The sequence below is a fragment of the Leptopilina heterotoma genome, unplaced genomic scaffold (assembly GCF_015476425.1).
Source record: "Leptopilina heterotoma isolate Lh14 unplaced genomic scaffold, ASM1547642v1 Lhet_235, whole genome shotgun sequence".
Classification (NCBI taxonomy): Eukaryota; Metazoa; Arthropoda; class Insecta; order Hymenoptera; family Figitidae; genus Leptopilina; species Leptopilina heterotoma.
Genome location: NW_025110952.1, coordinates 1120940 through 1148570, shown reverse-complemented (window position 1 = coordinate 1148570; position 27631 = coordinate 1120940). Strand labels below are relative to the sequence as shown.

At 20.2% G+C, this 27631-nt stretch overlaps 1 protein-coding gene across 1 annotated transcript in view; it reads right to left on the bottom strand.

The window, feature by feature from the left end:
• The window catches only part of LOC122502662 (cyclic AMP response element-binding protein A), a 51776-nt gene that overhangs the window by 4525 nt on the left and 19620 nt on the right, over nucleotides 1-27631 (bottom strand). Inside the window, exons 3-6 of the mRNA XM_043612821.1 lie at nucleotides 11030-11369; nucleotides 6743-7056; nucleotides 2907-3188; nucleotides 98-241 (exon numbers count right to left, since the gene is read on the bottom strand). Of these exons, the coding sequence (XP_043468756.1) occupies nucleotides 98-241; nucleotides 2907-3188; nucleotides 6743-7056; nucleotides 11030-11369 (1080 nt within the window). The remainder of the gene's footprint in view (nucleotides 1-97; nucleotides 242-2906; nucleotides 3189-6742; nucleotides 7057-11029; nucleotides 11370-27631) is intronic.

Sequence of the window (27631 nt, the reverse complement as noted above, 5' to 3'; positions counted from 1 at the left end):
ATTTTCAGGGCATATAAAATTTTTGTTTAAAAAAGAAATGTATTAAATATTTATAATACTAAATGATAAAAAAAAATTGTGTATAAAAAAGACTCACTTTGTTTTTTATTTTCCTTCTGACTTTCTTGAGAGACTTTTCCTCCTGTTTCGTGAGAGGTAGTTTCGTTGGTACAGGATAACCTTCTGCTATTAATGTCCTCTTCTCTTCTTCCGTTAGTGTTAAAATTCCAGTCGATCCTTTCTGAAATTTTGAAAATTTTCCTTTTTTTGGTAATTTTTCTCTACATTAACAATTTTTAATATAATTTTTAAAATAATTTAATTCAAGTTTTTATTTATTTTTTTTTAAATCATAGCTTTTATTTTTATTTTATTTTGAAAGTCTAACATTCAATTCGTAGTGACATTTTTTTCCATAGAAATTAAGATTTTCAAAACATTCGAATTCAAATATTTTTTTGAAATTCAACAATTTATGAGAATAATATTATCAAACTTTCTTCAAGTTTTTTTTATAATAATTAAAGATGACCGAGTGATAAGATAATTATTTTTTACTATAAAAAATATTTTTACTGTAATTTCTTCAAAAATTATTTTCATCATTTCAATTTAATTATTATGTACTAGAATTTTTAACTAAAATTCTTCTTAAAATCAATTATTTATAATAATTTAAAAAAAAAATTCCGAGAATTTTCAAATGTATTTGTTTAAAATTCAATTTTACAGAATTTTTAGAATTTTTTAGTTTTAGTTAAAAATATGAAAAATTAAGATTTTCAAAGATTTCAATTTGAAACTTTTTCAAAATTCAATTATTTCTAAAAATTCATGCCAATTAGTTAAAAGTATGGAAAATTCAAATTTTCAAAGATTTTAAATAGAAACCTTTTCGAAATTCAATTATTTCTAAAAGTTTGCTATACTGCTTTTAATATTCAATTATAATCTGAAATTCATTTTTAAATCAGTTTTTGATAAAAAAAATTCCACGAGCATTGAATTATTTAAATACAAAAATAAATAATGTATTCAATAATTTTAATGTTATTTTTAAAATTGAATTCTCATAAAGAATTTTACTGGCCAATTTTTAAATAATTGAATTCTTTTGAAGGATTTTTATTAAAATTTTCAATTACATTTTTCGATAAATTTAATTAAAATTGTATTTAAAAAATTCAAATTTTGAGATTGGTTTTATTATTTATGAAAATAATTGAATTTCTACAAAGAATTTTATTACTTTTGAAAATAATTGAATTTCTCCAAACATTTATTAAAACTTTATCAAAATTAAATTTTTTTAATAGGCTTTTAACTAAAATTTTTCTTAAAATCAATTATTTTTAATAATTTTTACAGAAGTTCTTTGTGAATTTTCAAAATCCATTTGTTTACAATTCAATTTTATGAAATTTCGATTATTCGAAAATTCTTCAATTAAATATATATTCGAAAATTAAAACTTCAAATAATTAAAAAAAAAAAAAATAACAATTACACTTTTTCAAAAAAAAATTGATTCTACAGAATTTTTAGTTAAAAGTTAAGAAAAATTCAAATTTTCAAAGATTTTTAGTATGAAACCTTTTCAAAATTCAATTATTTCTAAAAATTCATGATAATAATGCTTTTAATATTCAATTATTATCTAAAATTTTAACTGAAATTCACTTTCAAAATCAATTACTAATAAAAAATTCTACGAGAATTGAATTATTTAAATAAAAAAAAGAATAATTTATTGAAATAATTAAATGTTTCTTAAAATAGAATTCTCCTGAAGAATTTTATAAACAAATTTTTAAATAATTAAATTCTTTTGAGGAATTTTATTAAAATTTTCAAGAATAATTAAATTTTTTGAGGAATTTGACAAAAATTGTATTAAAAATAATTGAAATTCTGCGATGAATTTTATTATATTTATGAAAATAATTGAATTTCTAAAAAGAATTTTATTATTATTTATGAAAATAATTCAATTATTTCGAAGAAATTTATAAAAAAAAATTTGGTAAATAATTGAATTCCTGTGAAATTTTTATTAGTTATAAAAATAATTAAATGTTTGCGTAGAATTTTATTAAATATTTTTTGTTGATATAGTTCGAGGAATTTTATTAAAAATAATTGAAATTTTGCAATTGAGTTTTATTATTTATGAAAATAATTGAATTTTTGCAATTATTTGAAACTTGACCAAAATTAAAATTTTTTTTTAGTTTTTAAAACGAAAATTCCTCGATAAATTCATTATTTTTATTAATTAATTAAATATATATTAAAAATCAACATTTCGAATTGAATTGAGAAAAATTTTTGCAAATAATTGAAATTTTGACAAAAATTTTATTAAAATTTTTTGAAAATAATTGAATTTCGAAGAAGAATTTTATTAAAATTTTTGAAAATAATTGAATTTCGAAGAAGAATTTTATTATTTATAAAGAGAATTGAAATTTTTGAAATATAATTGAATTTTTGCGAAGAATTTTATTATTTTTGAAAATAATTGAATTTTTGCAATTATTTGAAATTTGACCAAAATTCAAATTTTTTTTAATGTTTATAACGAAAATTCCTCGATAATTTCATTATTTTTAATAATCAATTAAATATATATTAAAAATCAACATTTAGTTCCACGATATCAAAAATTTTGAAATTGAAACAAAATTTTTTCCACTACAAAAAATTTCAACCAGAAAATTTTTTTTATGAGAAATTGAACTAAAAAAGAAATTTAAATAAAAAAAAGTCAACAGTATCTAATTTTTCTTTGGAATTTAAAAAATGTTATACTTGTTTGGAAAAAAATGATCAGTACCTAACATAATATAGAAATAGTAGGAAAGAAAAAAAAAAGCATTGTGCAAGTAAAAATGACAATTTCTTACCGGCTGACAGGAAATGAGTGGCGTGTGTATTGGTTGCCTGGTGGTTGTGTGCGTGTGAATTCCATTGCTGACATAAAGCCTTGGAGTTAGAAGACCTCGAAGATTTTGAACGTGTGTGGAACTTTGTGGCTCTCGACGCTCCGGTGAACAGGAAGCGGAAGCTGTTCCTTCGCTGTCGGAACTCGCGCTACTTGGCGGTGTTGGCGGTAATGCTTGTCGGGAAGCGCTAAATGTTTCTCCACTTTCCGCGCAAGTTACCTCAAATTCATCAAGATCCATCCTCTAAACGAACGTTAGAACAAAAAAATATTTACTATTCAAATTTTTACATAGACAAAAAAAATTTACTATTCAAATTTTTACATAGACAAAAAAAATTTACTATTCAAATTTTTACATAGACAAAAAGAAAATTTACTTGAAAAAAATTTATACACAAAAAAAAATTTACAGAAGAAAATTAATGCACAAAAGAAATTTTACAGAAAAAAATTTATACACAAAAAAAAATTTACAGAAGAAAATTTATACACAAAAAACAATTAACCTACGGAAAAAAATTTATACAAAAAAAAATTTACAGAAGAAAATTTATACACAAAAAAATTTTACAGAAGAAAATTTATACACAAAAAAAATTTTACAGAAGAAAATTTATACACAACAAAAATTTAAACGCAAAAAAAAATTTACAGAAGAAAATTTATACACAACAAAAAATTTACAGAAGAAAATTTATACAGAAAAAAAATTTACAGAAAAAAATTTACATGCAAAAATATGTTACAGAAGAAATTTCATACGCAAAAAAATTTCACAGAAAAAAATGTTACAGAAAAAAATTATTTACTCAGGAAATATTTTTTTTCTTTAAAAAAAAAACCCAAAGCATAAGTACAATAATTTTATTTCTAAATTTAGTTTCAATTTTTACTTTAATATTGACATTTCACTCTGACTTTTAATTTCATTTTCTCTTTATTCAATTTTACTTGGATGTTAAATTTTTTTCAATTTTTGTCAAGACATTAAATTTTATTTTTACACTCATTTTGATTCTGAATTTAATTTTTGCTTCAGTTTTCATTTTCAATTTTTTCAATTTCAAATTGACTTTGAATTTCATTTTCACTTTGACTTAGAATTTATACTATAAATTTTAACTTTTAATTTCACATTCACATTAATTTTCACATTTAATTTGTAATTCATTTTTACTTTGAATTTCATTTTCACTTTGACTCAGAATTTATACTCGAATTTTTCTTTTAATTTTCAATTTGACTTTGAATTTCACTTTCACTTTGATTTAGAATTTATACAAGAATTTTTATTTTAACTTTCAATTTCACATTTATATTAATTTTCACATTTAATTTGTAATTAATTTTCACTTTGAATTTCATTTTTACTTTGAATTTCATTTTTTACTTTGAATTTCATTTTCACTTTGATTCAGAATTTATACTCGAATTTTTTTTTTAATTTTCAATTTCAATTTGACTTTGAATTTCATTTTCACTTTAAATCAGAATTTATACTCGAATTTTTATTTTTATTTTAATTTTCAATTTGACTTTGAATTTCACTTTCACTTTGATTTAGAATTTATACTCAAATTTTTATTTTAATTTTTACTTTGAATTTCATTTTCAATTTGATTCAGAATTTATACTCGAATTTTTATTTTAATTTTCAATTTGACTTTGAATTTCACTTTCACTTTGATTTAGAATTTATACTCAAATTTTTATTTTAATTTTTACTTTGAATTTCATTTTCACTTTGAATTTCACTTTCACTTTGAATTTCACTTTCACTTTGATTTAGAATTTATACAAGAATTTTTATTTTAACTTTCAATTTCACATTTATATTAATTTTCACATTTAATTTGTAATTAATTTTCACTTTGAATTTCATTTTTACTTTGAATTTCATTTTTTACTTTGAATTTCATTTTCACTTTGATTCAGAATTTATACTCGAATTTTTTTTTTAATTTTCAATTTCAAATTGACTTTGAATTTCATTTTCACTTTAAATCAGAATTTATACTCGAATTTTTATTTTTATTTTAATTTTCAATTTGACTTTGAATTTCACTTTCACTTTGATTTAGAATTTATACTCAAATTTTTATTTTAATTTTTACTTTGAATTTCATTTTCACTTTGAATTTCATTTTCACTTTGATTCAGAATTTATACTCGAATTTTTATTTTAATTTTCAATTTGACTTTGAATTTCACTTTCACTTTGATTTAGAATTTATACTCAAATTTTTATTTTAATTTTCACTTTAAATTTCATTTTTACTTTGAATTTCATTTTCACTTTGACTCAGAATTTATACTCAAATTTTTATTTTAATTTTCAATTTGACTTTGAATTTCACTTTCACTTTGATTTAGAATTTATAGAAGAATTTTTATTTTAACTTTCAATTTCACATTTATATTAATTCTCACATTTCATTTGTAATTAATTTTCACTTTGAATTTCATTTTTACTTTGAATTTCATTTTTTACTTTGAATTTCATTTTCACTTTGAATTTCATTTTCACTTTGATTCAGAATTTATACTCGAATTTTTATTTTTATTTTCAATTTCAATTTGACTTTGAATTTCATTTTCACTTTGACTCAGAATTTATACTCGAATTTTTACTTTAATTTACACTTTAAATTTCATTTTGACTTTGAATTTCATTTTCACTTTGACTCAGAATTTATACTCGAATTTTTATTTTAATTCTCAATTTCAATTTGACTTTGAATTTCACTTTCACTTTGACTTAGAATTTATACAAGAATTTTTATTTTAACTTTTAATTTCACATTCATATTAATTTACACATTTAATTTGTAATTAATTTTCACTCTGAATTTCATTTTCACTTTGACTCAGAATTTATACACGAATCTTTATTTTAACTTTCAATTTCACATTCATATTAATTTTCACATTTAATTTGTAATTCATTTTTACTTTAATTTTCATTTTCACTTGAAATTTCACATTCATTTTCACTTTAATTTAAATTATCACTTTCAAATTAATTCTCTCGTTTTAGTTTGACTCTCAACGTTATTTTCAGAATAAAAAGTAAAAATAAAAAATTATGATCAAAGTGAAAATGAAATTCAAAGTCAAAGTAAAAATAGAAATGAAAATATAATGAATTTTAAAGTAAAAGAAATTAATTTTTTTAAAAAATTGAAAATCAAAATGAAATTGAAAATGAAATTTAAAGTGAAAATAAAATTTAAAAAGGTAAATTAAAATTTAAGTCAAAGTCAAAATGAAATTTACAGTGAAAATAAAATTTAAAAAGGTAAATTAAAATTTAAGTCAAAGTCAAAATGAAATTTAAGGTGAAAATAAAATTTAAAATATAAATTAAAATTAAAGTCAGAATAAAAATGAAATTTAAAGTGAAAATAAAATTTAAAATGTAAAAATTAAATTGAAATTCAAATTGAAAATGAAATTTACGGTGAAAGTAAATTTTCTAAGTTTTAATTAGAAAATAAAGTTAAGAATATTCAAAGTGAAAATTAAATTCAAAAGGAAACTAAAAATTGAAATGAAAATGTAATTCTAAGTAAACGTGTAAATTATATAAATTCAATGTAAAAGTAAAAATGTAATTTAAACTGAAAATCAAGTTTAATATTTACAGCGAAAGTGAAAGTGAAAATTGAAACGAGAGTGAAAATGCAATTCAAAGCTTAAAAAAAATGAAAATTGAAAAACAAATTCTTTAAAGCGTAAATCAAATTAAAATTATCGAAAACTATAAATTGTAATCGTAATTTGAAAATAATTTACCTGATAAATTTCGTCTTCGTCGTCGTCGCTCTCACTAGTTTGTGACAGACTGTTCCTCGTGAAATGTAGTCTGTGAGGTTCGACCATCGTAATTGTATTCTCCTTTTCAACGAAATCGGAAGACTGGCATGGACTTCCTGGTTGACTTTCCGGTTCGCCTTTAATTATCGGGCAATTGCGACCTTCGATTATTAAACTTAATTTCGAATCATCAATACTTGGCGACGTCGACGTTGGCGATGAAGACAACGATTCTCGACTCGACGCCGTCTTCATTGAAATGGCTGGAAAACACTCTTCTTCCATATCTACAACTATTAAAAAAGAATAAATTACTAAATTATTTTTCATTCCCTTAAACCTATTCATTTCAGTCTCGTAGAAAAAAAAATTCTTTTCTGGCCAAAAATAGTGAAAAAATGATAATATTGGTTCCGACATTTTGAATTTTGTAAATCTGATGTCAAATTTGAATTCAGCGACCCCAAAAACCCCCGAGTGACGTTTTTCGATCGTAACGGGTCAATTTTCTAATTATCCGCCATATTGGATCCGCCATTTTGAATTTTGTAAATCTGTTGTCAAATTTGAATTCAGCGACCCCAAAAACCCCCGAGTGACGTTCTTCGATCGAAACGGGTCAATTTTCTGATTATCCGCCATATTGGATCTGCCATTTTGAATTTTGCAAATCTGATTGATTCTGAAGAGTTAAATATAAGAGGGAATGAAAATTATTTAAGAGAATGAGGATATTATATAAAAAAAATCTATTTATAAGCGTTATAAAGCAATTAAATGAAGTAATTTCATTATCGAGAGGAGATGATTGGAAGTAATTGGAAACCGGCACGCGTATAATATTTCTTATCAATTGTTATTTTTACATGCGAGTAGATTTTGCAACTTGTCAAATGAAAGATCGATCTCGTTCGATCTGTATATAAATTACAAACAAACGTATATATATACGTATACCAATGACCTCAGCTGATTTCTAATCTTTTTAGCAGAGTATAACCCCGTTAGTAATATCTGCGTTTTGTAAATTTATCAATTTTTTACATTGTAATGATGAATTTGCTGCTAAAAAAAGACATTTTTGAAACAAACTGTTTTCAAAATTCGATTTTGATATTGATTTTTAAAAATCCAAAATGGCGGATCCAATATGGCGGACTCACTTTGTTTTTCTAGAATTTCCACTACTTTAAATTCGCTAATATTAGAAATCAAAAAAACTATTCTCAAAAATTATAAACAAATTCTTTAAAACGATTCAATTATTTTCAAAAAATATTCGAAATTCATTTTCAATATCTAGTAATTTCATAAAATTTTGCAAAAGAATTCAATAAAAAAAAATTGATAAAATACTTCAAAAATTCAACTATTTTTATAAATAATAAAATTTCCACAGGAATTAAATTAATTTAGAATAGCATTTTCAAAAAAAAAAATTTCGAAAAAATCAATTATTTAACACATTTTTTTTATACAATTCTTCACAATAATTCAATTATTAATTCATAATAATTCACTAATAATAACATTTTTTCATGGAAATTCAATTTTTTAAAAACATTTTCGACAAAATTCTAAGCAAGAATTCAATTATTTTTCACAAATAAAGTTTTCCACAAGAATTCAATTATTTAAAATTAAAATTTCATAATGTTTATTATATTTCAAAAAAAAAATTAATTATTTAAAACAATGTTTATAAAATTCTTATGAAGAATTCAATAATTACATTCAAAAATAACAAACTTTTTCACAGAAATTCAATTCTTTTTTAATATTTTAATAAAATTTTTCACAATAATTCAATTATTATCATAAGTCATAAAGTTCTTCGGAGAAATTCAATTATTTTTTGAAAATTTTAATAAAATTTTTTCCAACTATTCAATTATTTTCATGAATAATAAAATTCACCGCAGGATTTCAATTATTTTTCATATACAATTTTACAGGAATTTTGCTTAAAAGAATGTTTCAAAAAATTCTTAAAAATTTTAATTTCAATTTCTCGAAAAAATCAAGTATTTAAAAAAAAGGTTTTTTCAAAATTCTCTGAAAGAATTCAATTATTTTAAAAAACAATAAAATTCTTTAGGGCAATTAACTTACTTTCAAAATTTAATTTCAATAAAAATTCTTGACGAAATTAAATTATTTTGGAAACTTTTAATAGATTGAATTTTTTTGGTCAATCAATAGAATTCAATTATTTTCCGAAATTTTAATAAATTCTTCGTAGAAATTCAATTATTTTAAAAAATTTTTTTAAATTTTTTGATAAAATTCAATTATTTTTAATACAATTATAATAATTTTTTTTTTTTGGCAAAATTCAACCAAAAGAATTCAATTATTTTCCAAAATTTTAATAAATTCTTCGTAGAAATTCAATTATTTTTATAATTATATTAAAATTCTTTGCTAAAATTCAATTATTTTTAATACAATTTTAATAAAATTTCATAAAAGAATTCAACCTTTTTTTAAAAAAAAACATTTTTAATAATATTTTTCAGCAAAATTCAACCAAAAGAATTCAATTATTTTTATAAATATTAAAATTCTTTGCGAAAATTCAATTATTTTTAATACAATTTTAATAAAATTTCTTAAAAGAATTTAACCTTTTTTTTTAAAAAAAATTTTTAAAAATATTTTTCGGAAAATTCGATTATTTTCTAAAATTTCAATAAAATCTTCGAAACAATTCAATTTTTTTAATTTAATTTTCAAAATTTAATAAATTCTTTGTAGAAATTCAATTATTTTTATAAATATTAAAATTCTTTGCGAAAATTCAATTATTTTTAATACAATTTTAATAAAATTTCATTAAAGAATTCAACCTTTTTTTAAAAAAAAATTGTTAATAATATTTTTCGGCAAAATTCAACCAAAAGAATTTAATTATTTTCCGAAATTTTAATAAATTCTTAGTAGAAATTCAATTATTTTTAATACAATTTTAATAAAATTTCATAAAAGAATTCAACCTTTTTTTAAAAAAAAATTGTTAATAATATTTTTCGGCAAAATTCAACCAAAAGAATTTAATTATTTTCCGAAATTTTAATAAATTCTTCGTAGAAATTCAATTATTTTTATAAATATTAAAATTTATTGCTAAAATTTAATTATTTTTAATACAATTTTAATAAAATTTCATAAAAGAATTTAACCTTTTTTAAAAAAAAAATTTTTAATATTTTTTGAAAAAATTCAATTATTTTCTAAAATTTTAATAAAATCGTCGAAACAATTCAATTTTTTTTAAATGTTTAATGAAATTTTACAAAAAAATTTTAATAAATTCTTCGAAACAATTTAATTCTCTTTTTAAATAGTAAAATTTTAGCAAAAATTCAATTATTTAAAAAAAATTTTTGTAACAATCTTCGTAAGAAGTCAATTCTTTTCATGAATAATAACATTTTTTCAGGAATTCAATTATTTAAATTAGAATTTGCTATAGAATTTGCATAAAATTTGCTTGAAACTCCTGATTTGGAGGTTTTCGGAGGTCGCTTATTTCGAATTTGACATTGATTTTTAAAAATTCAAAATGGCGGATTTAATATGGCAGACGTTATTTGGAAAATATAATTGAATTTGCTTGAAACTCGTGATTCGGGGGTTTTTGAGAACGCTTTTTTTCGAATCTGACGACGATTTTTAAAAATTCAAAATGGCGGATCCAAAATGGCAGAAAATTAAAAAATTGTTGCGTTTCGATCAAAAAAAAACGTTACTCGGGGGTTTCTGGGATCGCTGAATTCAAATTTGACATCAGATTTACAAAATTCAAAATGACGGATCCAATATGGTGGATATATTTTTTAAAAATTCGTCAGATTTTCTTGAAACTTGTTAAACGAGAGTGTTTTCACAAAATTCAATTATTTTAAATCAAAAATTTTCATCTTTATATTATCTTCCCCTACAAATTAAATAATTATTTGTCCATCATTCATATATATTTGAAAAATATAATAAAAATTATAAATTAGAATTTAAACGAAAAATATAATTGAATAATTAGTTCAGAAACAAAATTCTCCATTTTTTTCTTACGGCATAATTTATTCTTTAAAAAAAAAATTTTGAATTACTCTCTCATTGAATTTAATATAGAAACTGAAAAAAAAATAAATATTAATTTGTTACTTTCTTTCTTCTTTTCATATTCGAAGAATAATTTGAAAAATTGATAAGAAACATATTATGAAACTTTTTTTTTTTTTTTTTTTTTTTTTTTATACCTACCGTGAATTCGACTTCGCAATTCCATGGTTTTGTGAGTTTGGACAGTGGTATTACTAGAACAGGAAATAACGGTTGTCGAGCCAGCAGAGATAGCTGAATTGGGGCTGTCCAGACTGTGTGGAGTGTGGGGGCTGACATCACTTGGAGATTCTGGACTTGGTGGTGGACTACATGCAAGAAGACTGTAACTGTGTTCAGTTTTTATTGGCTTTGAACCACCAAGTGCGGCGTCCGTCATTAGCCGGTCCCTTAGAACAACGCCCATCGATGTTCTATCTTTTGAGCATAATACACCCCATTCATCCTCCCTCATACCCATCAGCGCATCGTTACCCAGAGCCTGAAATAATTCATTTCAATTAAAAATTATTTTATAACAGACGCTCAGCAAATAATTCAATATACATTTTTTTCAAAACTATTCTTTCAACTTTTTTTTTTTTTTTTTTTTTTTTTTTTTTTTTTTTATTATTTATAATAATTTAATAATAATTAATAAAAGAATTTAATCGTCTTTTATTAATATACTTTTGGCTTTCAAAATTATTTAATGAATAATAATAATAATAATAATAATAATAATAATAATAATAATTCTTCCATAAATTAAAAAAGTAATAATAATAATAAAACACAAATTATAACAAACTAATTCATTAATTATTTATTTATTTTTGTAGAATAATTTAATAATTATACAAAACAATGAGCGTAAGATAAATGTTATTATATGTTTATATTATTACATAATTAATATTTGTTTACTTTTAAAAAAAATATTTTCATAAAGTAATATTTCTTGGAATGAAGTCCAATGTTTTTAAATACATGTGTTTTAAAAATAAATTATGAAATTCGCAATTAATTTATTAACATTTATTATACATTTCAATTGTTTGTGTATAATATATTATTTATAAAAAATGCTATTTAGTGCAAAATAAATTTTCATTGAAAAGAAAATACGTTAGGAATAAATTAAAACTTATTTTCATAAAACATTCATATGCATGTAAATGTTTACATAAATTGATTATAATTATTTAAACAAAAGAAACCAATTTTTTTCTACTTCTGTGATTTTATTTTCTTTATTATTTAAAGGAGAAAAAAAATGTTTTTTTTAAATAAAAATTAATTAATTAGATAAATAATTTAACTGTTAGCTTTTAAACTGTTAATTTATTAAAATTTTCTATTTTGTCAAGACATTTAAAATTACTAAATTGCTTAGTTAATTGTTGTAAACACTATTATTGTTAAATAATTCAAAAAAACACTTATTAACATTCAAATTAGAAAAAAATAATTAATTTAATTTATAAAAATCATTAATTTGTTAATTTATAGAAATGATTAAATTGTTAATTTATAAAAATTATAAAATGTGTCAAATATATTTTAATATACCTATTTAACAATAATTAAATTTTATATTATTAAATAAAAAAATTTTTTTGAAAAATGTTAAATAATTGAAATATTGTTGATTTTTTAAATAATTAAAAAAATTATTAAGTTGTTAAATAATGAAAAATTATTAAATTGTTAAATAATGAAAAGGTATTAAAATGCTAAATAATGAAAAATTATTAAGTTGTTAAATAATGAAAAATTATTAAGTTGTTAAATAATTAAAAACTATTAAATTGATGAATTATTAAAATTATAAAGTGATATTTAACAATTTAAAATTATTAAATTTTAAAATTCTCTTTCTTAAATAATTGAAAATTAAAAAAATTATCGAATTTTTAAAATAATAAATTTCTCTTTATTGACTTGTTTAAATTACAAGAAATATCAAATTGTTGTCTTCAATACTAAATTATTAAATTAATAAAAATTCTTAAATTATATTAATTAATAAGTAAACTTTTTATTATAATAAAAAAAAAAAAAAAAAAAAAAAAAAAAAAATTAATAAATAATTAATTAAAAATATTAAATAAAAATACTCATATTTTCTAGCAAAAGAATTTATTAAAAATTTAACGCATATTCGTTCAAAGAAAAAAAAATTCTGCGAAATAGTTTTTTTTTTCCATCAGTTTTATGAATTTCGATTAGACGAATGTACTGAAAGACGTATACCAATACGTTATCAAATGACAAGTGTATGGCACTAAATAAAATGGTAATTTGAAAGGTGCGATTGATTATCTCTGAAATTATATATATTATATTTTCTTCAACGTTCAATTTATTATACGACGATTTTTGACATTTATGAATTATTATTTTTGTCAATACCTACAATGTAATTAAGCATAATTTTTAGAATGACCTATATTTTTTTCTAATCAATTTTAAGCCAAGATGATTTTAAAATATTTTATCAGTTTGTTTACAGCTTTTTTGCAATATTGTAAGACGAATATTTTCTTTTTAAATTTTAAGACGTAATTTTTAATAATATAAAAAAAATTAGTTTTTTTTTAAATATTGTTGGTTTTAGTAGTTTTTGTATTTTTAACCAATATTTTATTTTTTCTTATTATTATGAATACTATTATGATTACTATTATTATTTTTATTGTTATTTTTATTATTATTATTTTTATTATTATTTTTTTTTTATTATTATTTTTTTTATTATTATTATTTGTTATTATTATATTTATTTCTATATTGTTTATTTTAATTTATGAAATTTAATGATTTATTGTTTAATTATTTATTAATTTTCTTTTATTTATTTATTAGTTTTTATTGTTTATCTGTTTATAATTTTTCTATTGTTTATTTATTGATTCCTTTATTAATTTTCTTTATTGTTTATTTATTTATGAATTTTTTATTGTTTATCAACTTAATTAATTTTTTTATTATTCAATTCATTAATTCATACAAATGAATTAACATAAATAATGTTAAAATTAATTTAATATTTTTGAATTAATTTCCTACATGTACAAACACAAAACTGCTCTAATTCGTCACAGAATTTTTAATTATATCTATCTTCAAAAAAAAAAAAAAAAAAAAATACGAATGTTTTTCTCCCCAAAAACTTCACCTATGTAAACAAAAAAGAAAGAAGATGAAAGATTCAATTTTTAAGGCGTCTTTTGAAAAATAAATGACGTACAGAAACTGTTTACATATTTTGACATTGTTTAATGACACAAGTGTTCACATTAATAATGAAACATTTATATAATGTATATATTAATGTTAAGAAGAAAAAGATGATTTTTTTTTAAATAGATGTAATCATCATTTGAAGGAAAATGTGGAGTAAATTTTGTGTCTTTATAAAAAAAAATTTACAGATGATATTGAACGTGCTAATAATATTGTAAGTTATAATATTTTTGAAATTCGGGAAAAAATTGACCTAAGTAGACCTAAATAGAATATAACTTTTCTCATCATAATTCTTCATAGTTTCATTCAATTTTAAATTTTTAAAAATTTAAAATTAAGCTAAATTTTTTATAATTTTATGTTCTACAGTGTCAGATTTTAATTTTAGGTCAAAAATAGGTCAAAAATTCACGAAATTAGGTCAAAATCTTGTTAGCTATTATTATACTAATATAAAATACAAATACATTTAATGTTTACTTTACTTTTCGTTTCATAGTTCCAAGCAGAAAATTTAGGTCAAAAAAGGTCAAAACGTCTCAAGTGAAGGTGAAACAACTGTTGGTTTTTTTCTTTTTAACCAAAATACATATTTTTAAATAAACTAATATTTTACTTTATTTTTTACTTTCCTTTACATTTTTTTGGTTAGTGTTAGGTTTAAAATTTAGGTCAAACAAGGTTAATTTGCGTCAAAATGAGGTCAAAATTTCAACAGTTTTTTCTTATTCTAGCAAAATACGTAAATAAACAGATTTTTCATTGCATATCGAAATATAGTGTCAGGTTCTAAATTTAGGTCAAAACAGGTCAAGTTCTAAAAAAATTAGGTCAAATTCTTGGTTTCTTTGCTAATTCTTAGTCTTGTTACTTTTTTTAGTTTAACAAATTAAATAAAAAATGATTTTTTTACATTTCTTTACGTAATGTAGCAACAGATTTTAGATTTAGGTCAAAACAGGTCAAAAGCTCAAAAAATTAAGTCAAACTCTTATTTGCTTTTTCATTTTAACAAAATTAATAGATACTAAATTTTTTACATTACTTTCCATAATAATATAGCATCAGATTTTAATTTTAGGTCAAAACAGGTCGAAAAATTAGGTCGAACTCTTGTTAGTTTTTCCCATTTTAACAAAATACTTGTAAATAAACTGATTTTTCACTTTCATTTATGTTCCATAGAGTCTAACAATAATTTGACCTAATTTTGTGAAGTTTTGACCTAAATTTAAAACCAGACACTGAAAATGTAGGCAACTTAATATTTAGTATAATAAATATTATTGTCTAATAAAAGGATGATATAATTTTCAAATAGAGGTTTAAATTTAAATTAACAATAATGTAAAAATTGTAGGTCAATAAAAATAGGTCGAGGGAAAAATAACCTCAAAAATTTGCGTTTTTTAACGTAACACATAGTAGTTTCCTATTATAATGAAATAATTATAAAAAATTTAGACTAAAAGGACAATTTAGGTCAAAGGTATTTTATAAGAGACGAACATAACCTTAAAATAAAGGTAAAAAAATTTAAGGAGGTAGAAATTTTAGGTCAAAGGGGGACGCGACAAATAAAATAACAATAGTATATAAGTAAAACAAGGAAAATAACAGAATAATAATTAAATAAAAACAACAATTAAACATTAACTTCAGTTAAAGTCATTGGAGAAGAGGCGAACATAACCTCAAAATTTAGGTCAAAAAAATTAAGTAGGTTGAAATTTTAGGTCAAAGTAAAACAAATAGAATAACAATTAAAACAAAAAAAAAAATTAAATATCAACTTCATAGTTAAAGTTATTCGATAAGAAACGAACATAACCTCAAAATGTAGGTCAAAAATTTTAAGGTGGTAGAAATTTTAGGTCAAAAAAGACGTGAAAAATAAAATAACAATAGTATATAAGTAAAACAAGGAAAATAACAGAATAACAATTAAAATAACAACGGATAAGAGGCAAACATAACCTCAAAATGTATATGAGTAAAAAAGTTAAATTGGAAGAATTCAAAAGAAAAAAAATTTGGAACTGATCGAAATTCTTGCTTTTAATATTACATATATCTCGGAAATTATTATTTTTACATTGTGTAATAAATTCTCGACCACACTTGTTTAAATATTAACCAATGTCACACATGTTCAACTAAGTGAAACGAAACCATATTTTAGCCTTGTATATATGAATATATCTCTTGACAATGAAGTAAAATTGGTCTCATTAAGGCATGGATCATGAAAAAATATGTAATTGCATAATAAACATTTGTAATTGTTCCAATAGTTTCGACACTTGATTAAAAAAATAATTTAAAAAAAAATAAGTTATAAATTTTTTTTATGTTTTTGGGGCTGAAAAATAAAAAACAAAATTACAAATGAAAGCGTCAAATTTGAAATAAGTATTCTTTATACAAAGATTTTTAAAAATTTAAAAAAAATTTTTTTTTTCTACAAAAATTTTCTTGTAAATTTCCTTTTTTAAATTTTCAACGAAAATACCTTGAAAATTCACAAATATACAAAAATTATTGTTCATAAATTTTTATTACGTATTTGTAAAAGAAATAAATGTCACACAAAATGAAAGGTTAAAAATTTAATTTGCAATATTTTTTGCAAATTTTTTTCAATGAAGCTAAAATTTTAGATTATTTTCAATATATCATGTTGGATAGAAATTTGTCAAAATTTTAAATTTATTCCTGTATATTTTCTCTATTTTTTTTTCAACTCATTTGGTTCTTCCTTTTTCGCTGAAAACCAAAAAATGTTGGATAGCAATTTGTCAAAATTTTAAATTTATTCCTATATATTTCCTCTATTTTTCTTCAACTCATTTGGTTCTTCCTTTTTCGCTGAAAACCAGAAAATTTTCAATAACTTTTTTCCAATTTCTAGTATTTAGTAATTAAATTTATTTTATCAATTTATTATATTAATAATAATTGTTATATTATTATATTAATAAAAAAAATATTTTTAAATAGCAAAATAAAATAATTAACAATATTAATTAAATTAATAACAAAATTTATTATAATTATTGTGAAAAAAAAAAATTTTTTAGTACGTTAAAATTTTAATTTCCTCTATTTTTTGCAATTTTTTTTTAACTGTGCTAAAATTACAGATCACTTCTACAAAATTTATTTTTATTATCGCAGTTTTTATTAATTTTAGTTTTTTTAAATATTAATTTTTATTATTAATTAATTATATTAACATTAATAATGTAACAACAATAAGAAATAATAATAAAAATGATAATTAATACTATTATTTGAATTAAAAACAAAAACTATTATAATTAAAAAAAAATTTCCAAAACTTCCCTAAGCAAAAAAAAAAAAAAAAAAAAAAAAAAAATTAAAAAATAATAATTAATAATTAATAAATAAATCCATGAATTTTTATTAATTATTATATTCATATTAATAATACAATAATAATACAATAATAATACAATAATAATACAATAATAATAAAAAAGTGATAATTAATAAAAATAATTAATGATATTAAACAAATTACTAACAATAATTATTATGTTTATAATTGTAAATAAAAATACGTTAAACTTTCAACTACCACTATTTTTATCAAACTTTTTTTAACTGAGCTAAAATTTTAGATCATTTCTATATTCTAATATAGGACAACAATTTATGAAAATTTTAAATTAATCCATGAATATTTTATTACTATTTTTAAATTTTATTAGTTCTTGGCTGAAAAACAATATTTTTTTTATCTTTATCATATTGCATTTCTATTAATATATTAATAATAGAATAATCATAAAATAGTAAAATAGTGTTAATAATTATTAACAATAATAGTCAATAATATTAAATAAATTAATTTACAATAATTATTAAATAACAATAATAATTATTATTATTAAAACTAAAATTAAGTTAAAATTTCAATTTCCTCTATTTTCTATGCAATTTTTTTTTAATCGAACTACAATTTTAGGTCATTTCTACTCTCATATATAGGATAAAAATTTACCAAAATTTTAATAATCAATCTTATTCGATTAATAAAATTAATTATAGATCCATAGTTTCTGTTAATTGATAAAAATAATTATAATTGTTATAATTATAATATAATAATATATAATATATAATATTATGATTATAATATAATATATAAGATAATTTTTTTTGTTATTAATCGAAAAACTGAAGAAAAATGAATATTTTGATTTTGAAGTTAAACGAGAAAATATAATAATAATTGCCGATGAAAAAGGATATTTATTTTGTCCTGGTTACGCAACCGGCTTATCGTTTACATATACATATACATATATATATATTTATTTAAAAGGTGGAATTTTAAAAAGCTGGGTTTAATTCAGGTTTTAGCTTTTAAGACCACTCGTCGGTTGAGTATAATACCTGTCGTGAAGCAAAGTGACGGGATGGTTTGGGTGGATTGGAGGACGTTCACCTTTTTTCGTGACTTCATTGAGACAGGTACAGTCAACCATTCCTTTTTCAATGTCTTGGGCCCTCTTTTGACTGTGTTATATTCATGTCGAACTTACAAAATGTTAAGTCTACAATTTTTAGCTTCTCAAAGAAACACACACACTGTTTAACTTGATAAGCAAGTCTAGTCCGAATTTTAATGCTTACAATTATTTTCATCATGCTTCATATAAACGTTTCATTTAGTCTGTTTCTCTTATGAAAAAAAAAAAAAAAAAAAAAAAAAAAAATTCTTAAATTTAAATCTTGTTTCTAGTGGAGAAAAAAAATTATTTCGTAACATTAGAAAAATATTAATTATAAATTATATGGCTTTAGAAATTTCTTTTATCGTTAAAAAAATAAAAATAGTTATAAAAGAAGGAAATAAAAAAAAAATTGCATCGATGGGGATTCGAACCCTTATCGACATTAAACTTGGTGCCTTGGACCTCACGACCAAATTATCATTAAAAAAAATTAAAAATGACTTAATAAGAAAATAAAAATATATAGGTATATACATAAAATAATAAGAATATAGAAAATTAAAAATATAAGAAAATAAATATATAAACAAAAAAATAAGAATATAGAAAATTAAAAATATAAAAAAATAAACATATATAAACAAAAAAAAAGAATATAGAAGATTAAAAATATAAAAAAATAAACATATACACAAAAAATAAGAATATAGAAAATTAAAAATATAAAAAAATAAACATATAATCAAAAAAAAAAAAAGAATATAGAAAAGTAATAAATAAAAACATAAATTTACAATAAAAGAAACATCGAAATAAGAAAATAATTGCTGTTGCTGACATTAATTTACAATAATTATTAAACGATTTGACACTTTATTACTCGATGAAAGTTGGTGTATCTATATAGTGAAGTTAAATAAAGCAACTCAGCACATTTTTGTGGCTTATTTCGACCGCAAACAACGTTTGCAAAAAAAAAAAGTAAAAAATTGCTAAAGGTAGCGAAATAATTTTACGAAATTGCCTCACTCACAGAATCAATTCTAAACTAAATGTTTCAATTTTCGAATAATGCTCTAAATATTATTTTTACATATTTATTCAAATAACTTATTGCAAATTCAAAACTCGAATGAATTTTTTTTTCTTTAATTAAATGAAAATATTTTCAATTTTCGTAATTCAAACTTTTTCATTCAAAAAAAAAATTTCATTATCATAAAATTTCCATTTTTGTAAAATCAAATTTTTTTATTCAATAAAAATATTTTTATTTTCATAATTCAAATTCTTTCATTCAATATAAAAATATTTTCGTAATTCAAATTTTTTAATTGAATAAAAATTCTGTTATTTATGGAATAGAAAAATTTCTTAACTATACTGAAGTAAATATATATATATATATGTTTAGCGTAATAAAATGAAAATTTTTTTCTAAAACTTAAACTGAAAAAAAAATTGTTTTAAATTAACAATTAATTAAATTGAAATTAAATTCTTGACTTTGTGACATTGATATAGTGAATAAAAAAATTTTTTTTTAAATATAAAATTTCTCATTTTGTATAATGTATATTAATACTTCCTCATATAGAAATAGAAATTATTTAGATGCCTTCGCGTACAAAAAAAGTGGACAAAAAGTTTTAGAAAGTTTTAAAGGATCTTTTTATATTTATATATATAAAAGCATAATTTACATATATTTGCTTTTAAATTTAAACTCATCCAAATGTCCTACGAAACATTTGAATTTCTTTAAAGTCCTTAAAAATTTTTTACTATTCAAAATTCTTTTGAAAATTATTCAATTTTTGTTACAAATGAATAATACAGACACAATTTTTTTGAAATATTATCGACCAGGTGGGAAATTAAAATAAAAAAAAAAGTTAAACAAATATTTGAATATTTCTCATTTGTTTTTCAGCGGGAAATAAAATTTAAAAATTTTAATTTAAAACCTGATGTTTAATAATTTTTTTATAAAATCTGCAACTATAAACATTCGAAAAATAAATTATTTTCTACAATTTTCGATTAAATTTCATCTTTAAAATTCAATTATATTTTTATAATAATTTTCTGAAATAAAATAAACGAATTTTTTTCCTTTTTTTCGTACTTCGAATCTACTGTTTTTTACATCTTAAACTCAATCCGAGGCCTGCAATAACAAAATTAGGCATTTAATTACTGAGAGGTTGTTTTTTTATAGTTTCTTTTAGGGGCTTCACGGATATTTTTAATTCTATACCTATAGAATTTTACTATTTCTTACACTAGAAGCTACTTTTTTCTATATGTTTGAGAATTTACACATACTTTAAATTTGTTAACATTTGAAATAATAAAATAATTTAAAAAAAATTTTAATAAAATTCTTTAAAACGATTTCATTATTTCCACAAATTTTTCGTATAATTCAATGCTTTTTTATATAATTATTTGTAAATAATTTAATCCATGTGAAAATTATTATTATTTATGAAAATAATTAAATGTCTGCGTAAAATTTCATTAAAGTTTTTTTTTAATAAATGAATTCTTTTGGAAAATTTTATCAAAACAGTATATAGATATATATATATGGAAAATCATTGAATTGAGGATAATTTTTTTAAAATATTAGAAATTTTACGAATTATTTAATAAAAATTTTCAAAAATAATTGAATTCCTGCGTGAAGAATTTTATTATTTATGCGAAAATAATTGAATTATTGCGAAAAGTTTATTAAAATGTTTAAAAAGAATTGAATTTCTTTAAAAAAAATTTTGTTAATTTTTGAAAATAATTCAATATTTCATAAGAATTTTATAAAAATTGTTTTTAATAATAAATTTTTTCGAAATATTATATATCTAATAAATATTATGAAAATTTTATTTTAAATAATTGAATTCTTGTGGAAAACATTATTTGTGAAAATAATTGGAATTTTTCGATTAATTAATTTAAAATAGTATTAAAAAAATCATTGAAATTCTTCGATGAGTTTTATTATTTATGAAAATAATTGAAATTCTTGCTTCAAATTTTATTCAAATATTTGTTAAAATAATTGACTTTTTCAAAAATGGTAAATTAATTGAATTCTTGTTGGAAATTTTATTTGTTATGAAAATAATTAAAATTTGGATAAATTTTATCATTTTTATTTTAAATAATTAAATTCTTTTGCGATGCGAAAATACTATTATATAGATATTAAAAATTCGAATTTTGAATATTTTTTGAAAATAATTGAATCGTTTTAAAGAATTTTAATTATAATTTTCTATAAAACAAAAAAAAAAAAGAAAGAAAGAAAAGATATAAGTAAATCAATTTTTCGTGAAATTTTTCTTTCGGGTCTGTTTAGACAGTTTTCTAAAGGTTGTAAATCTTGCTATTTATCGTATAGAGAGTTTCCGACGGAAATGCAGATAAATCTGAATGAAGGCCGGATGCTGAGGAAGAAGAAGAGAGACAGATAAGGTAGTGGCAAGAAAGATAGACGAGAGAAAAGAGAAAAAGGGAAAATGAATGTGAATAAGAGAAAAGGAGAGAAAGAGAGAGAGAGAAGGTAAAGAAGAGAGGAGAGAGAGAAAAAGAGAGAGAGAGAGAGAGAGAGAGAGAGAGAGAGAGAGAGAGAGAGAGGGGGAAAAGGGAGGGGGGTTATTGAAGTTCCGCATAGCTGAGATATTCCGGGTCTTTCCCTTTTGAGCGAGTGCGGCAGAGTGCGGGACCAAGGCAATGGGACGACGACGATTCGCGACGATTGACCATAACACGATATTCCAATCGACATTGGCTAATCTCTCGTGTATATATATATATGTGAGAAGGGCGAATGCTCAGCTCAGCTCTTACGTTTATGCGCGCAGGGTACTGTCCGGCCTTCAACTTGACCGCCACTAAAGCCCTTCCCCTTCGTTTGCCTCGCCATCGCTATACATGCTGCTCATTTACGAAGAGTGTATAATTTTAGTTGAGGTCCTTGACCCTCTTATAATATGCAACTATATAGTTGCTACTACCACTTTTGCGCCTATATACAACCGCACATTCAATATGACACTTTTTTCTATACAAATATATATAGATTCACTATATTTCTATATTCATAAAATATTATACTCTACATACTTCAACAATTATTTATTTATAAATTATAATTCTTATACTATACAGCAGAACTTGATCCTATTTTTCAGAACTCGTATCGACTTTAAGGTGCAAAAAAAGTCGATTTAAAATAGAAAAAAAGTCGTTTATTTAATTCAGTGTCGTCACAAAAATTTTATTTTTTATTCTTCTCATCTTTCACTGATTTCTAAATTTAATTATTTAAAACTTGAATAATTTCGTTAAATAAATATTTAAATACTTCTTGTTTCTTTTTATACGGGAATAAAAATTTTTAAATTTCTATTTAAAACCTTCTGAAATTTAATAACTTCTAAAAATTACAACTTTAATTCTCTTAAAATTCAATTATTTTCTACAATTTTTAATCAAACTTCTTCTCGAAATCAATTACTTTTAATAATTTTCCGAAAGTTCTTAGAAAATTCAATTATTTAAATACAATTTGAATGTTTTCAGGACCTTAATTTTTGTCAAATAAATCTGTTTATATTGTTACCTTAAGTCCACAATATAAACAGATTTATTTTTTAAATACAAAAATTCAGTTCTTTATAATGATTCTAACTGTCCATGTTTTTTAAGTTATTAATTAATTTTCAAAAAATTATAATAAAGAAATTCTTAAAATTAATTTTTCAAAAATATTTTTAAAATAATTTATGAAAGATAATAGTTTTTCAATTATATAGAATTGAAAAATTTCCAAACAATTGCAATTTGGTAAATTCTATTTAAAAAATAATTGAATTTTTAAAGAATTTTAATTTCTACCTATAAACGCGATTTCTCCAAAATTTTAATAAATCTAAAAAAGTCATATGTTGTTAAAATGTTAAAATTAATTGTAAAAAATTTTAATGTTATTATTTTTTGTATTTTTTTGAATTTTTGGAAAATTGTATTTGAAAATATTGAAAATAATTGAATTTTAAAAAATTAGAATGCAAAAATTCGAAGAATTATTTTTTTTTTAAATATTTTAATATAATTTTTTTGAAGCTAATTTTCATTAATTACTATTTTCAAATTTACACTTGAAGAATTTTCATTAAAATTCTTAAGAAATCAATTATTTTCAAAATTTGCCATTAAAATTATTTTAAAGTTGATTTTCAAAAATTTTCATCAAACATTGTGAAAAATCAATTATTTTCGATTAAATTTTACAAAATTTAAATTATTGAAACTCTTTTTTATTGTAAATTTTGAAAATTTATTTAGTATTTATAAAAATAGTTGAATTGTTCCGAAGAAATTATTAAAAATTTTAGGAAAAATTTTTTCGAAAAATTCAATTAAAGATGTTTTGAAAATAATTGAATTCCTGCAAAGAATTTTACTATTTATAAAAAGAATTGAATTTTTGCAAATAATTTTACCATTTATAAAAATAATTGAATTGTTACGAAGGATTTATTAAGATTTTAGAAAATAATTGAATTTATTCAAAATATATTAAAATTTTTTTCAAAAATTGAATTCTTCCGAGGAATTCAAATTCAATTATTTTCAAAATTTGCAATTAAAATTCTTCAAAAGTTGATTTAAATAAATTTTTATCAAACACTTTAAAAAATTCAATTATTTTCAATATTATTTTCAATTTAATTTTACAAAATTTCAATTATTGAAACTCTTTTTTATTGTAAATTTTGAAAATTTATTTAGTATTTAATATTTATAAAAATAGTTGAATTGTTTCAAAGAAATTATTAAAATTTTAAGAAATAATTGAATTTTCTGGAAATATTTAAAAATATTTGAATTCTTCTGAGAAATTCAATTCAAAATGTTTTGAAAATAATTGAATTCCTGCAAAGAATTTTACTATTTATAAAAACAATTGAATTTTTGCGAATAATTTTACCATTTATAAAAATAATTAAATTGTTTTGAAGAATTTTAATTGCAAATTTTAGAAAATAATTGAATTTTATCGAAATATATTAAAAAATTTTTTAAAAATTAAATTCTTCTGAGCCATTCAATTTCAATTATTTTCAAAATTTGCAATTAAAATTCTTCAAATATTGATTTTCAAAAATTTGTATAAAACACTTTAAAAGAAATCAATTATTTTCAATTAAATTTGACAAAATTTCAATATTTATTGAAACTCTTTTCAATTGTAAATTTCGAAAATAAGTTGCAATTTATACTAAAAATTATTGCAATATTCGGAAGAAAAGTCGAAAAAGTTGTAATTTTTGAAAATAAGTCGAAAAAAGTCACATTTTTTGAAAATAAGTCGAAAAAAGTCGAAAATGTTATAATATCCGAGGCCTGATAATTATTTACTCGTTTGATGCATTTATTAAAATAAAATCTTTTAAAACAATAAAATAAGAAAAGGAAAAAATAAAAAAATAAAAAACATTAGGTAATTTTTCTTTTCTTTGAATATGTATATATTTAGTTTGCTTTCGTTCCTAAACTATATACACTTTTTTTTACCTATTTTTCAAATATAAAAAAATGTTCTAGCTTGTATTTATCTTTTTGTTTGTTTAAGTGGCGCTAAAGTTAACGTATATAAGAAAAACGGTTCTACTGATAAACCTCCGCTTTAAAACATTGGAAATACAACGCAGTAATGTTGGAAATTAAATTTTCTTATAAAAGCCAAAGAGGATAAATTAAAGAAAATCCAACAAATTTAATATATAGTATAAAGATTATTTCTTTTTTTTTCTAATGTCAGTTTAGTGTATAAGTTAAAATTTTTGTTTTAATTTCATAGTTTCTTTGCCTGTTGACTGAGGAAAAATTAAATAAAATCCGAAATTTTATACGTAAAAAAAGAGTGAAAATTGCTTTTTTATTTCGAATCATAGTTTTAAAAGCTATACTGCAAATTCATAGTTAAAAGCGAATCACTGATTTTTTTTAGTGTTATTTATTTTTATTTATAATTCTGATTTATTAGTTCGCTTTTTCATTTTTTAATTATTTTCTATTTTTTTTTGTTTAAATTTTCTAAAATTTTTTTCTATTTTTTTATATTGTGTTTTATTCTATTCTCTAATTTTTTATTTTTTTCAATATGCTTTTTCATTTTTTTCGAATTTTTAATTTTGTTTTTTATTTATTTTTTTAAAATTTGTTTTTACTTTTCTTTTGCTTTTTAAATTGTTTTTTTATTATGATTTTTTATTGTTTTTATTTTCCTTTCTTGTTATTTTGTGAGATCTCTATTTTGTATTTTTATTTCGTTCTTTTAATTTTTGATTTTGTTTTTATTTATTTGTTGTTAATTTGTTTTTATTTGATTTTCATTTTTATTTTCGGTTTTTTTTTGCTTTACTGTTTTAATTTTTGTTATTATGCTTTTTGATTTTGATTTTTTTTTATTATTTTTCTTTTTTTTTTCTTTTTGCTTTTTATTCTTTTTCATTTTGCTGTTTCATTTTTTGTTATTATACTTTTTTAATTTTTCTGTTTGAAATTCTATTTTTTTATTTTGTTTTTAATTCAATCTAATTTTTTCAGTTTGTTTGGACATTTTTTGTTATTTGACATGTTAATTTTTTTCTTTTATTATTCTTTTTAATTTTGTATTATTTTGCTTCTTTGTTTAACATTTTTTTTTCATTTTTTTTTAAGGACCCTGATGTTAGAGAATTGAATTTTATTTTGTTTTTAATTTAATTTTTTTATTTTACTCATTTTGCTTTTTCACTTTTTTTTTTTTTTTTTGAAAAACTAATAAAATCGTTCAGACTAAATAGTCTTAATAATAATTTATAAAAAAAATTCTTCTTTTGATGATTTTGAAGAATTAAATTTTGAGTAGTAATAAATTGTGACTAAATTTTAAAAATGGGAAGAAGAAAATATTATAGAATTTTTTTTGTCCTCTTTCACGTTTCTTTCTTCTTTTTCTTCTTTAAAATTCTGGCTTTAACTAGTCAAGCCAATTAACGTATTTTTTTTTTTTTTTTTTTTTTTTTTTTTTTTTTTTAATAGGTATAAATGCAAACTCACGAAAACTTAATAATGGCACAGCGTGTAGTGAAGTAAACAAAAATGCGCAGAACACAAAAGTCATAATAGGTTGTATGTGTACCTGATAACCTGACCACAATACCTATTCCCATTATCAGTTATTTGACGCAACGACACGAAGCAAGTCAAGGCAATATAAAAGTCTCCCTGACGGTGTACACATATATCGATACTGTGTTTCAACTGCATTTATGAATTTACAGCAAAGAAATAAGAATACATGTGTGATAAAGAAAAAATTAACAAAAGTCTTGAAAAAGTGGTTAGAAAATTACCAAAAATAGAAATTTTAAGGAGAAAAAATTCAAAAAATATATTATTTATGAATAACATATGAAAAAAAATCAATATAATGCTTGGGGGTAAAGTGTCTCTTTTTATATATCCTTTGCCTAAATAAAGTCTATCAAGCGTGAAGTAGTTGACAAAAGGGACGCATTTATAATCGATTTTAGGTGAACAAAACTATTTTCTCAAAAAAAAAAAAAAAAAAAAAAAAAAAAAAAAAAAATGGTTTCAATGAATTTTAATAAAATTCTTTACTCGAGGGTTTTTGGGATCAAGAATTTAAAGTCAATTTTTAAAAATTCAAAAAGTCGGATACAATATGGCGGAAAAAACTAAAAAGTAAAAAAAGACGCAAAAAAAAAGAAATTTATCTGTTTCAAATTATTTTTATTTTTCTAATTAATATTATTATTATCAGGGCAGCCATAAAATTACTATTTTATAATACAAAAATATTGTCACAGTAACTTCTTCAAAATTATTTTCATCATTTTAATTCAATTTTATTATTTACTAGAATTTTTGACTAAAATTCTTCTATAAATCAATTATTTTTAATAATTGAATGAAATATATAAAAAAAAATAATAATAATTTT